Here is an 11,243-nt window from a genome sequence, read left to right as displayed (position 1 = left end):
ACAATCCCCCGCGCCGGAGGGAGGGGGGGAGGCCGCGTTGACGCTCGGCCGCGCCTGCGCGCTGCGGGCTGTTGTTGTGGCGGCGCGGCCCGGCCGGTAGCGATGAGCGACAACGATGACATCGAGGTGGAGAGCGACGTGAGTCGGGCCCCGCTATCGCGACATGAAACACATCCCCCCCCCTTCTATCGCTTCCCTATGGGCGCCGGGTAACGTTGGGTTTGTGTTTCCTCTTCCTCATCGCGGCGCCGTTTCATGGTGGCTCCTTCTTCTTGTTCTTCTTCTTCCTCTTCCTCGTCCCGTTCGTGCCCCCCCCACGGGCCCCACAGGAGGAGCAGCCGAGGTTCCAGTCCGCGGTATGAGCCGGGAGCCGAGCACGTGGGGGGGGAGTGCGCCTGCGCGGTGGGGGGGGGGGAGAATTTGGGGGGGGGGGATTGAGGGGGTTTGGGGGTGTCTTATGGGGGGGAGTTGTGGGGATGGGGGTGTCTGAGGGACGCTTATGGGGCTGGGGGTTGTCTTAGGGGGGGATCTGTGGGGGTGGAGGTCATGTTATGGGGGACCTATGGGGCTGGGGGCTTCTAGGAAGGGGCACTTATGGGGCTGGAGGTCGTCTTAGGGGGCATCTGTGGCACTGAGGGTATTCTGAGGGGGGATCTGTGGGGCTGGGGGTACTCTGAGGGGGGACCTATGGGGCTGGGGGTTGTCTTAGGGGGGGATCTGTGGGGCTGGAGGTCGTCTTAGGGGAGACCTATAGGGCTGGGGGCTTCTAGGAAGGGGCACTTATGGGGCTGGGGGTCGTCTTAGGGGGGGATTTGTGAGGCTGGGGGCTTCTGAGGGACACTTATGGGGCTGGGGGTCGTCTTAGGGGAGGATCTATGGGGCTGGGGGCTTCTGGGGAGGAGCACTTATGGGTCTTAGGGGTGATCTGTGGGGGTGGGGGTCGTTTTAGGGGGGACCTATAGGGCTGGGGGCTTCTGGGGAGGGACACTTATGGGGCTGGGGGTCCTCTTAGGGGCGATCTGTAGGGCTGGGGGCTTCTAGGACGGGACACTTTCAGGGCTGGGGGTCGTCTTAGGGGGGATCTGTGGGGCTGGGGGTCGTCTTAGGGGGGGGATCTGTGGGGCTGGAGGTCCTCTTAGGCGGGACCTATGAGGCTGGGGTCTTCCGGGGATGACACATGTGGGACTGGGAATCTTCTTAAGAGGAATTTGTGGGGTGAGGGTGTTCTGGAGAGGGACATTTATGAGGCTGGGGGTGTTCGGGGGGGGGGGGGATCTGTGGGGCTGGGGTTGTCTTAGGGGGGATCTGTGGGGATGGGGGTCTTCTCGGTGGGGATGCTTGTGAGGCTGGGGGTGTCCTGGGGGTGATCTGTGGGGCCGAGGGATCTTCTCAGGGGGACTTGTCGGGATGGGGGTTTCCTGGGGGAGATTTATGGGGCTGGGGTCTTCTATGAAGGAACACTTATGGGGCTGGGACTTACATTAGGGGGGGCTCTGTGAGGCTGGGGGTCTTCTGGGGGTGATCTGTGGGGTTGGGGGTCTTCTTGAGAGGGGGACGGGAAGGGCTGGGGGGCTTCTTAGAGGTTCCTGTGGGGATGGGGTCATGTGGGAGACACCCGTGGGGCTGGAGGTCTTCTTAGGGGGGGCTGGGAGAGGGGTTTTGGGGAGGGCGCACATGTAGGATGGGGGTCTTCTGGAGTGGGGGGGGATCTGTGGGGCTGGGGTTCTTGAGAGGGGGATACATGAGTTTGGGGAGGGGACACCTGTGGGGATGGGGGAGCTTGTGGGGCTGGAGGTCTTGGGGGAGATGTGTGATTGGGGAGGGGGGGGATCCCTATGGGGCAGGAGTTCCGCTTGGGAGGGGACACACACACTTGTGAGGCTGAGGCTCTTGGAGAGGGGACACTTATGGGGCTGGGGGACTTCTTAGGAGGGGATCTGTGGGGCTGGGGACAGGAGCACGCCTCTGAGAGAGATGGGGCTGGGGTGGGGGGGGAGCTTTGTGGGGCTGTTAATGGGGGGCACCGAGTCCCCCACCAAGGTTTGGGACACACACACTCGAGGCCTCATGTCTCTTGTGGGGCTGGATGTGGGGTTGGGGTGTACCAGGGGCGGTCGGGGGGGGTGTCCCCGCGCTGGGGCTGCTGTGGGGCTGCAGGAAGCTCCAAAGGCGAAACTGAAAGCGGCAGGAACCGAAAGCATCGGGAGCCACATCCTTCCCCCCGGGACACGGCTCCGGGTGCTGAGACACCAGCGAGGCTCTTCCCAGCCACCCCGGGCCCCAGCGGGGTGTCCCGCAGCGGGATTGGGGAGCAGGGCATGGATCCCCCCCCCTCCATGGTGCCGTTCCTCACGGTCCCTCCTTCCATCCCCTCCATCCCAGGCTGACAAACGTGCCCATCACAACGCGCTGGAGCGCAAGCGCAGGGACCACATCAAGGACAGCTTCCACAGCCTGCGGGACTCCGTGCCCTCCCTGCAGGGAGAGAAGGTGAGTTTGGGGAGCGTGGTGGGAGCCGGGGCAGGCGCTGAGGGTGAGCTCTGCTTCCTACCGGCATTCCCGAGGGCGGGATGTGCATCCCGGTCCGAGCGGTGCGGGGCCAGCCTCTGGAGAGACCTGTTGAATCCGTGTTGTGTGGCTCTAGTGGGGAGCTCGGAGCAGCTCCAGGGCCTGAAGGGGCTGCAGGAAACCTGGAGAGGGGCTTTGGACAAGGGCCTGTAGGGACAGGACAAGGGGAATGGCTTTAACCTGCCAGATGTGAGACTGAGATGAGCTCTGAGGCAGAAGCTCTTCCCTGTGAGGGTGCTGAGACGCTGGCACAGGGTGCCCAGAGAAGCTGTGGCTGCCCCATCCCTGGCAGTGTTCAAGGCCAGGTTGGACACAGGGGCTTGGAGCAACCTGCTCTAGTGGAAGGTGTCCCTGCCTGTGGTTGGAGCTGGAGGAGCTTTAAGCTCCCTTCATCCCAAACCATTCCGTGATCCAATGTTTTGGCTCCTGGCTCAATCCAGCACCTTTTGGAGGTCCACAAACAGCCCTTCCCGGTGCTGGTGAGGCTCGGCCCTACTTCGATCCCCGCTGAGGACCAGAGCTGCGTTTCAGCTCACCCGGTGCCACCAGCGCAGCAAAGCGACAGCAAACTCCTTCGTGCTGCGCTGCCGGTGGGATGGGACGGCCAAAATCCCATGGGATCCACCCTGGACTAGGTCTTTATCTCGCCTCTTGGTCTTTTCCCACTATTGCAACAGGCATCCCGGGCCCAAATCCTGGACAAAGCCACAGAGTACATCCAGTACATGCGCCGGAAAAACCACACGCACCAGCAGGACATCGACGACCTCAAGCGCCAGAACGCGCTGCTGGAGCAGCAAGGTGAGGAGATGGGGGGGGGGGGGATGGAATCCCATGGGATTTGGGGACAGACACACACACACACAGGCGGAGGGGGGTGACGTGGTGGCCCTGCCTTGCAGTGCGTGCGCTGGAGAAGGCCAGGTCGAGCGCTCAGCTTCAAGCCAACTACCCCTCGACGGACAACAGCCTCTACACCAACCCCAAGGGCAGCACCATCTCCGCCTTCGACGGCGGATCCGATTCCAGCTCCGACTCGGAGCCCGAGGAGCCGCAGAGCAGGAAGAAGCTGCGCATGGAGGCCAGTTAGGCCCCCCCCCGGGCCCCCCACTGCCCCTGGCCGCGTAAGGACTCTCTCCCTTCTCTCGTAGAGGCTCTTGGACTGCAGCTTCCCAGCCCTTCCCGGCCCTTTCCCCGCTCTAAACCGCACCGGCCCCGGGGGGAGCCGGCCAGGCAGGGCCCCGACAGACTTGGGGGGGGGGGGGCTCCAAGGAGACGGCCCCATTGCCCCCCCCCAGCAACCAGCGAGCCCCTCACCCTTCTCCTTTCTGGTTTTATATGAGCATTTCTATTTATACCCGGGGACCACAGCAGTCCTGAGCTGAAGGGTGAGGCTGTGCAGCCCCCCCTCCGTGTGTGTGTGTGTGTGTGTGTGTGTGTGTCCCCCAAAACGCCAGGCCCCACACAGGGGAGCTGCTCCTGCCCCCCATCAGGCAAGCACTGGAGGGAAGGCGGGGGGGGGCGGGGGTCTCGCTATTTATTTGTGCAATTCCAACTGCCCCCAATGCCTGTGGGAGCTTTGGGGGGGGGATACACACACGCCGCCTGCACCCCCTCTTTCCACAGCACAGAGCCAGGCTGGGTGCTCTCTGTGTGCATCCTGTCCCCCTCCTTCCTTCCCTTTGTCACCCCCCCCATAGCCCTTTCCCCACCTCTGTGGCATTCTCTGATCTCTAGTGTCCCCTCCCTGCCCCATAGGTGCCCCCCCCGCCCCCCCCAGTCCCCGTTTTGATGCCAATTCATTCCATGGATCTAAGGTATGTTGTACATACTGCCCAGAGTTGTCTTGCAAGTTGAGGCTTCCCTTTACTATAAGACTATAAAGAATAAAATGGGACAAAAAAACCCCCTTTCCTTCAACTTCCCGATGCTCTTGGGGCAGGAGGTGACGCCAGGATTGGACCCAAGTGTCACCTCCCAGCCCCACACCGTGGTGGCAGCTCTTCCCCACCGCACACACGCAACACGGGGCAGCTCTTACTTGGGGCTTTATTGATTCCCAACAGCTCTGCCAACGGCCCGTGTCCCCCTCGGCCAGCTCGGCTCCCACCGGGATGGCACCGGGATCACCACCGGGAATGGCGGCAGGAGCTGGTGGCCACGGGAGCAGGTTTTTGGTATTGCTAGCACCCTGAGGACCTCGCTCTGCACCAAAACACCCGGGGCAGGGCTGCTCCGCACAGTCTGGGCAGGGGGGGGCAGCAGGGACACCCCCTACTCGGCTGCTGGCTCCAGGCTGGGCACGGGCTGCTGCAGGAAGTGCATCACCGCTCGCACCACCTTCTCCGGGGTGATGTTGTACACGGGGTGCGTGGCCTGCTGCCGGGAAGCAAGAGGACAAGGTGCTTAAAAGCCTGCTCGTTGGGACGGGGAGGACACCCCGAGCTCAACAGGGGCGCTCAGCACCTACCAGGCGGTTCTTGGGGGCACCCAGCACCACTTCGTGGTGGAGGTCGCCGCTGCCGAAGTGCTGCGCTATGGCCAGACCGCTCAGGCAGTAGCACGTGTGGTAGAAATCCCGGGATCTGGCCATGGGAAAGGGGATGTTGGGGTGCTGAGTGAGGGGCCAGGGCACCGGGAAGCCCCCCCATAAGCTTGGTACTCACTTGCCAGGCTTGTCCAGCAGCCCCCCGGCCGGGCACTGGCAGCACAGCAGGATGTATTCCTGCAGCGCCGACTGGTCGAACATCCAGTGGGTCATGCTCAGCGCTGGGTCCCCTGGAGGGGAAGGGAAGGTGGTGAAATCCATGGGGGGGGGACCCCAAGAAGGTGGGAATCCCCCTCACCCCCCCTCAGGGCTTCCTCCACACCACCAAGCCTCTAAAGCCCCCCTTGATGCAGCAGCTCCCGCCCGGAACAGGGACACCCAAATCACTGCGCTTCATTCCCTTCCTAAAACACCTCCATCCCCCCCAAAGCTGCTGGTGTGGGGGGGGGCAGAGGAAGACAGGAGCCCCCCAACAGCCAACTCACCCTTGGCGTGGAGGGCTCGGTGCAGCAGGGGCAGGAGCCCAGCTTGCCAGAAGGAATAGCATCCATCCACCAGCTTGTTGCAGCGCCCTTGGAAGCCGCCCTCGAAGCGCATCTGCCGGCTGGTCACCCAGTGCTGGGCAGGACAGAGCGGCGTGAGGCCACAGGGGGGGGTCAGAGCCCCCCCATCCCGGTGAGGAAGGGGCTGGAGGTGCTCACCAGCAAGCTCCGGAGGTTCAGGAGATGCTCCTGCTTGAGGATGACCAACGCTGCCACGCCACAGAAGGTGTAACCCCCGTGAGCCTCCATCCCTGGCACACCGCCGATGCCGCCCTCCCAGTTCTGGCACCTGCATGGGTGGAGAGGACAGGATGGGATCAATATCCCAACATAAGGAGGATGTGGAGCTGCTGGAGCGAGGCCAGAGGAGGCCCCGGAGCTGCTGCGAGGGCTGGAGCAGCTCTGCTCTGGAGCCAGGCTGAGAGAGCTGGGCTGGGGCAGCCTGGAGAAGAGAAGGCTCCTGAAGGGGAGACCTTGGAGCAGCTCCAGGGCCTAAAGGGGCTCCAGGAAACCTGGAGAGGGGCTTTGGACAAGGGCCTGTAGAGACAGGACAAGGGGAACGGCTTTAACCTGCCAGAGGGGAGATTGAGATGAGCTCTGAGGCAGAAGCTCTTCCCTGTGAGGGTGCTGAGGCGCTGGCACAGGGTGCCCAGAGAAGCTGTGGCTGCCCCATCCCTGGCAGTGTTCAAGGCCAGGTTGGACACAGGGGCTTGGAGCAACCTGCTCTAGTGGAAGGTGTCCCTGCCCGTGGTTGGAGCTGGAGGAGCTTTAAGCTCCCTTCATCCCAACCCACCCCATGGCGCCATGACACGGCCCGTCCCACCCCCAGCTCTCACCTCGCTATCCACTCGGCTGTCCCGGCGAAGAGCGCGGGGGTCAGGATGTTGGTCAGGGAGGCCACGGATGCAGCACAATAGGCGCTCCTGTGGGACACGGTGTGGGGGCTCAGGGAGGTGACCCCGGCTCCGTGCTGTGACCCACGGCAGAGCCATTCACCCACCTGACATCCACCTCGCCCCCGACGTGCATGAGGAAGGAGCCATCGGGCTGCTTCAGCGAGTGCAGGTATTGCAGCAGCTTCTTCCTGCGAGACCCATTGTGCTGCAGGGGGGGGGGGGACACACACACACACACGTGTCCTGTGTCCCCCCAACCCCGTGCCAGCACCTTGGGACCCCCCCTCCCTGTGCCCCACAACCAGCCCTACCTGTCAATGACACCGAATGCCTCCTCCGTGCCAATGATGCAGAGCGCATTGACCGCAGCATAGGTGGGGGCAAGGTGGGGGTGCTGGCCGGGACCCCCCCCCAAAACCTCCTTGGGGGCTCTGGCAGCGGCTCAGGAACTGGCACACGCTAAAGGAGAGGTGACAATGAGCCACCAAAGCAATGGGGACACCCCTCACCCCATAACCCACAGCTCGCAAGGGGCCAGCCCAGCGCTGTTAGACCCCCCCCAAAATCACCCCCCATGTGCCCCCCCCAAGGTCAAGGATGGGGTTATCTCATCCCTCTCCCCCCCATCTCCACGTGTCACGAGGCGCCGGCAGCAAGAAAGGCCCCATTGATGGTGACAGGGGAGGAACAAAGCTCCTTTGGTGCGGGGACAGCAGGAGGTGGCACCTCCAGCATCACATGGAGCTGGTGGCTGCAGCCAGGACATGATGTGGGGGTCCCCAAGCTGCCACTATGGGAAAGAGGTGGGGGGGGGGGGGGGTGTCCCCAACTTTTGGTCATGCTGCTGTCACTTACTCAGAGGCAACCGACTGCGGAATGGGCTCATCCAGCAGCTCCAAGCTGTGCAGGATCCAGTAGCAGAGCCAAGGGCGGCTGGCGTCCAGACACTGCGGGACAAGGGGGACAATGAGGGGGTATCTAGGTCTTGGGGGTGCAGGAGAACCCCCAGAACTGCTTCACTCTGCTCTGTGACACCTTCCTTCTTATGTTGAGGACACCAGAACTGCACACAGTTCTGGTGTCCTCAACATAAGAAGGACATGGAGCTGTTGGAGCAAGGCCAGAGGAGCCATAAGGATGCTCAGGAGCAGCTCCCATATGGACACATTGGGGTTGTCCAGCCTGGAGAAGAGAAGCTGCGTGGAGACCTCAGAGCAGCTCCCACTGTCTGAAGGGGGTACAAGGATGCTGGAGAGGGACCTTCATCAGGGACTGGAGCGATGGGACAAGAAGTGATGGGTTCAAACTGAACCAGGAGGGATTTAGGTTGGATATAAGGAAGCTGTGGCTGCCCCATCCCTAGCAGTGCTCAAGGCCAGGTTGGACACAGGGGCTTGGAGCAACCTGCTCTAGTGGAAGGTGTCCCTTGCCCATGGCAGGGATTGGAACTGGATGAGCTTTAAGCTCCCTTCATCCCAAATCATTCCATGTCTCTATGAGCAGCACCCACTGCCCTGGGGGTGACAAACACCCGGTGACACGGGACCAGCAGCTCCGGTACCTCATAAGCTTCAGTGAGCTGCCGGAGGCCTCTCTTCAGGTAATGGAAATGCTTCTCCCGCTGCAGGATAAACCTGGAACACAACGGGGGGGGGACATGAGTTGATGCCACCACATCCAAGGTTTGTGGCTGGATCCCATCGGAGCCCCCACTGCAGGACCAGCTCCCAAAGGAACTTACTGTGGGATGTGATGGTTCGTCTTGTAGGCATCAAACACCTCCTGCACGATGTCTTCCACCTTGGTCTGCACCCAGCGTGGAGGTGGAAACAAAGCCCAGGTGAGCTCTGGAAGGTGGCTCTGCCCTTCCCAAAGCTCCTGCCCCGTTCCCAGGAGTTTATCCAGCTCATGGCAAAGAACAGTGGGAAAAGCAACGCGATCAAAGGCGCTCGGTCCCGTTCTGCCTATGGGAGACTGAGCGGGAGCTGAGGAGGAGCTTTAAGCCTGGATTAGAGGGGACTCAAGCACTGGGGCTGCTTTCCCGACGCTTAAAGATTGGGAAGCTTGGAGCTTGGTTCATCCCCATGGAGAGACGGAGCTTGGTTCATCCCCATGGAAAGATGGAGCTTGGTTCATCCCCATGGAGAGACGGAGCTTGGTTCATCCCCATGGAAAACATGGGACTTGTGACAACTCCAGACCCCAGTTCAACACCCAGCACCCGGCACTGGGGCTGTCCCATAAACTGGGATAATCCTCATGGAAAACACCCCCGGCTTCAGCATTCCCGTATGGATTGGGAAACCAGCGCTGCCTTTCGCACCATTGGGGCGATCCCAGCGCCGGGGCTGGATCAGATCCACATGGAGCAGGGGGAAAGGGTGGGGATGAACCCTGCACCCCCCCGCCTGCCCTGAGCTGGGCCTGGGGACACGTGTCATGGACCCCCATGGGTGACCCCAGGAAACACGGGGTGCGCCGGCTGGGTGTGGGGTGGAACTGGGGCAGGGATTGCCCACCCCATGGCACCCCATAGCTCAGCCCCACGGCGGCATGGTACCCTCAAAGCCAGCCCCACAGCACCCCACAGCCCAGCCCCATGATGGCCTGGCACCCTCAGGGCAAGCCCCACAGCAGCTTCAGAGCCAGACACCCTACAGCACCCCACAGCCCGGCCCTAAAGCGTCATAAGAGCCAGCCCCACAGCACCCTCAGGGCAAGCTCCATAGCACCCCATAGTCTGCCCCTACAGCAGCCTGGCACCCTCAGGGCCATCCCCACAACACCCCATAGCCCAAACCCCAGGGCACCCATAGCCCAGCCCCACAGCACACTCAAAACCAGCCCCAGGACAGCTTCAGAGCCAGCCCCAGGGCACCATGACCCTACAGAGCCCCACAGCCCAGCCCCACAGCAGCCTGGTACCTCACAGCCCAGCCCCATGGCAGACCAGCACCCTGAGGGCCATCCCCACACTACCCCACAATCCAGCCCTACGGCACCCTCAGGGCAAGCTCCATAACACCCCACAATCCAGCCCTACGGCACCATGGCACCCTTAGAGCCAGTCTCAGGGCACCATGACCCTACAGCACCCCATAGCCCAGCCCTACAGCAGCCCGGCACCCTCAGATCCAGCCCCACAGCCCAGCCTCACAGCACCCTCAGGGCAAGCTCCATAACACCCCATAGCCCAGCCCTATGGCAGCCTGGCGCCCTCACAGCCAGCCCCAGAGCAGCTTCAAACCCAGCCCCACAACCTACAGCCCATCCCCAGGGCACCCATAGCCCGGCCCCACAGCACCCTCAAAGCCAGCCCCAGGGCACCATGACCCAAGAGCACCCCGCAGCCCAGCCCAGCGGCACCCTATAGCCCGGCCCCACGGCACCCCATAGCCCAGCCCTCCAGCAGCCCGGCACCCTCACATCCAGCCGCACAGCACCCTCAGGGCAAGCTCCATAACACCCCATAGTCCAGCCCTATGGCAGCCTGGCGCCCTCAGAGCCGGCCCCACAACCCAGTCCCAGGGCACCCTCAAAGCCAGCCCCAGGGCAGCTTCAGAGCCAGCCCCAGGTCACCATGACTCAAGAGCACCCCGCAGCCCAGCCCCGCGGCACCCTATTGCCCTGCCCCACAGCGCCCCATAGCCCGGCTCCACGGCACCCCATAGCCCTGCCCCATAGCCCAGCGCCACGGCCCTGCCCCACAGCGCCCCAGGCCGCGCACCTGCTCCGCGGAGGTCGCGGTCCGGACCCCATCGTCCCGCAGCCGCCGCCTCCCGCCGGGGGACCCGCGCGGGGCCGGGGCCGCTCCCGCCATGCTGCGGGCGGGGACACGTGACCCCGCCCCGCGCCCCGCCCCGCCGGCCGCCCGCCAGGGGGCGCGCCGCGCCCTGTGTGACGTCACCGCATTCCCAGCGGGAATGGTTGGGGCGGGCAGCGCCGGAGCCGGGTGAAGCCGTTCCGCTCGTCCTGCCCCTGCACCCCGTGTCCAAAGCCCCTCTCCGGGTGTCCCGGAGCCCCTTTAGGCACTGGAGCTGCTCTAAGGTCTCCCCTTCAGGAGCCTTCTCTTCTCCAGGCTGCCCCAGCCCAGCTCCCTCAGCCTGGCTCCAGAGCAGAGCTGCTCCAGCCCTCGCAGCATCGTTCCCGAAAGGAGTCTCCTGCGTTCCCCAGTGCAGAACGGAGGAATTCCATCCCTGCTCTTCATTTCTAATCACTTCAGCGCGCACCCAGAGCATCCCCGGGTTTAACCACCCAAAGGTGGGAGCAGGGAGCCCTCGGCAGTGTGTTTATCCCAGGAAGACTATTCCCAAAGGAATTTACAGCTAGGAGATATGTACGTGTGTGTGTATGTACATGTGAATCCAATTAACACCCTCTAAAGTCTGGACACTCTCCATGTCTGGAGCCGGAGCTCCAGCACCCGCACTCAGGAGCCACAGCACCCACCAGGAACAGGCTTAATGTGTCACTGCAGCGCTGGGTGGCACCAAGACGGCACCCAGAGCTGCACCCATCACTGCACCCCAGCACCCAACACAGCAGCACCCAACCTGCACCCAGAGCTGCACCCATCACTGCACCCCAGCACCCAACACAGCAGCACCCAACACTGCACCCATCACTGCATGCCAGCACCCAACACAGCAGCACCCAACACTGCACCCAACCTGTGCCTGACACCCAACA

At 63.1% G+C, this 11,243-nt stretch overlaps 2 protein-coding genes across 3 annotated transcripts; one reads left to right on the top strand and one right to left on the bottom strand.

Moving 5' to 3' along the window:
- Positions 1 to 5: 5 nt before the first annotated feature.
- Positions 6 to 4,477, top strand: MAX (MYC associated factor X). Of its 2 annotated transcripts, none has more exons than XM_030483721.1 (5): positions 6 to 138; positions 330 to 356; positions 2,383 to 2,490; positions 3,246 to 3,369; positions 3,471 to 4,477. In XM_030483721.1, the coding sequence occupies exons 1-5, from the start codon at positions 103 to 105 to the stop codon at positions 3,656 to 3,658; spliced, it is 483 nt and encodes a 160-aa protein (XP_030339581.1). In that variant the 5' UTR covers positions 6 to 102; the 3' UTR covers positions 3,659 to 4,477. The 2 variants fall into 2 exon arrangements, with proteins under 2 accessions (XP_030339581.1, XP_030339580.1); XM_030483720.1 differs by having other exon boundaries at positions 27 to 138; positions 3,240 to 3,369.
- A 121-nt stretch (positions 4,478 to 4,598) lies between these two features.
- LOC115606970 (protein farnesyltransferase subunit beta-like) lies at positions 4,599 to 10,606 on the bottom strand. The gene is given in 13 exon segments (XM_030483664.1): positions 4,599 to 4,947; positions 5,039 to 5,153; positions 5,235 to 5,346; positions 5,602 to 5,734; positions 5,818 to 5,947; positions 6,495 to 6,581; positions 6,659 to 6,742; positions 6,866 to 6,966; positions 6,968 to 7,013; positions 7,410 to 7,501; positions 8,116 to 8,188; positions 8,296 to 8,360; positions 10,282 to 10,606. Coding segments are annotated over 13 exon segments (1,236 nt in total). The 5' UTR covers positions 10,375 to 10,606; the 3' UTR covers positions 4,599 to 4,842.
- Positions 10,607 to 11,243: the final 637 nt, after the last annotated feature.

The sequence above is a fragment of the Strigops habroptila genome, chromosome 4 (genome assembly GCF_004027225.2).
Source record: "Strigops habroptila isolate Jane chromosome 4, bStrHab1.2.pri, whole genome shotgun sequence".
In the NCBI taxonomy this organism is placed as follows: Eukaryota; Metazoa; Chordata; class Aves; order Psittaciformes; family Psittacidae; genus Strigops; species Strigops habroptila.
The sequence above is the reverse complement of the archived record's forward strand: the minus strand, read 5'-3'. Positions and strand labels throughout refer to the sequence as shown.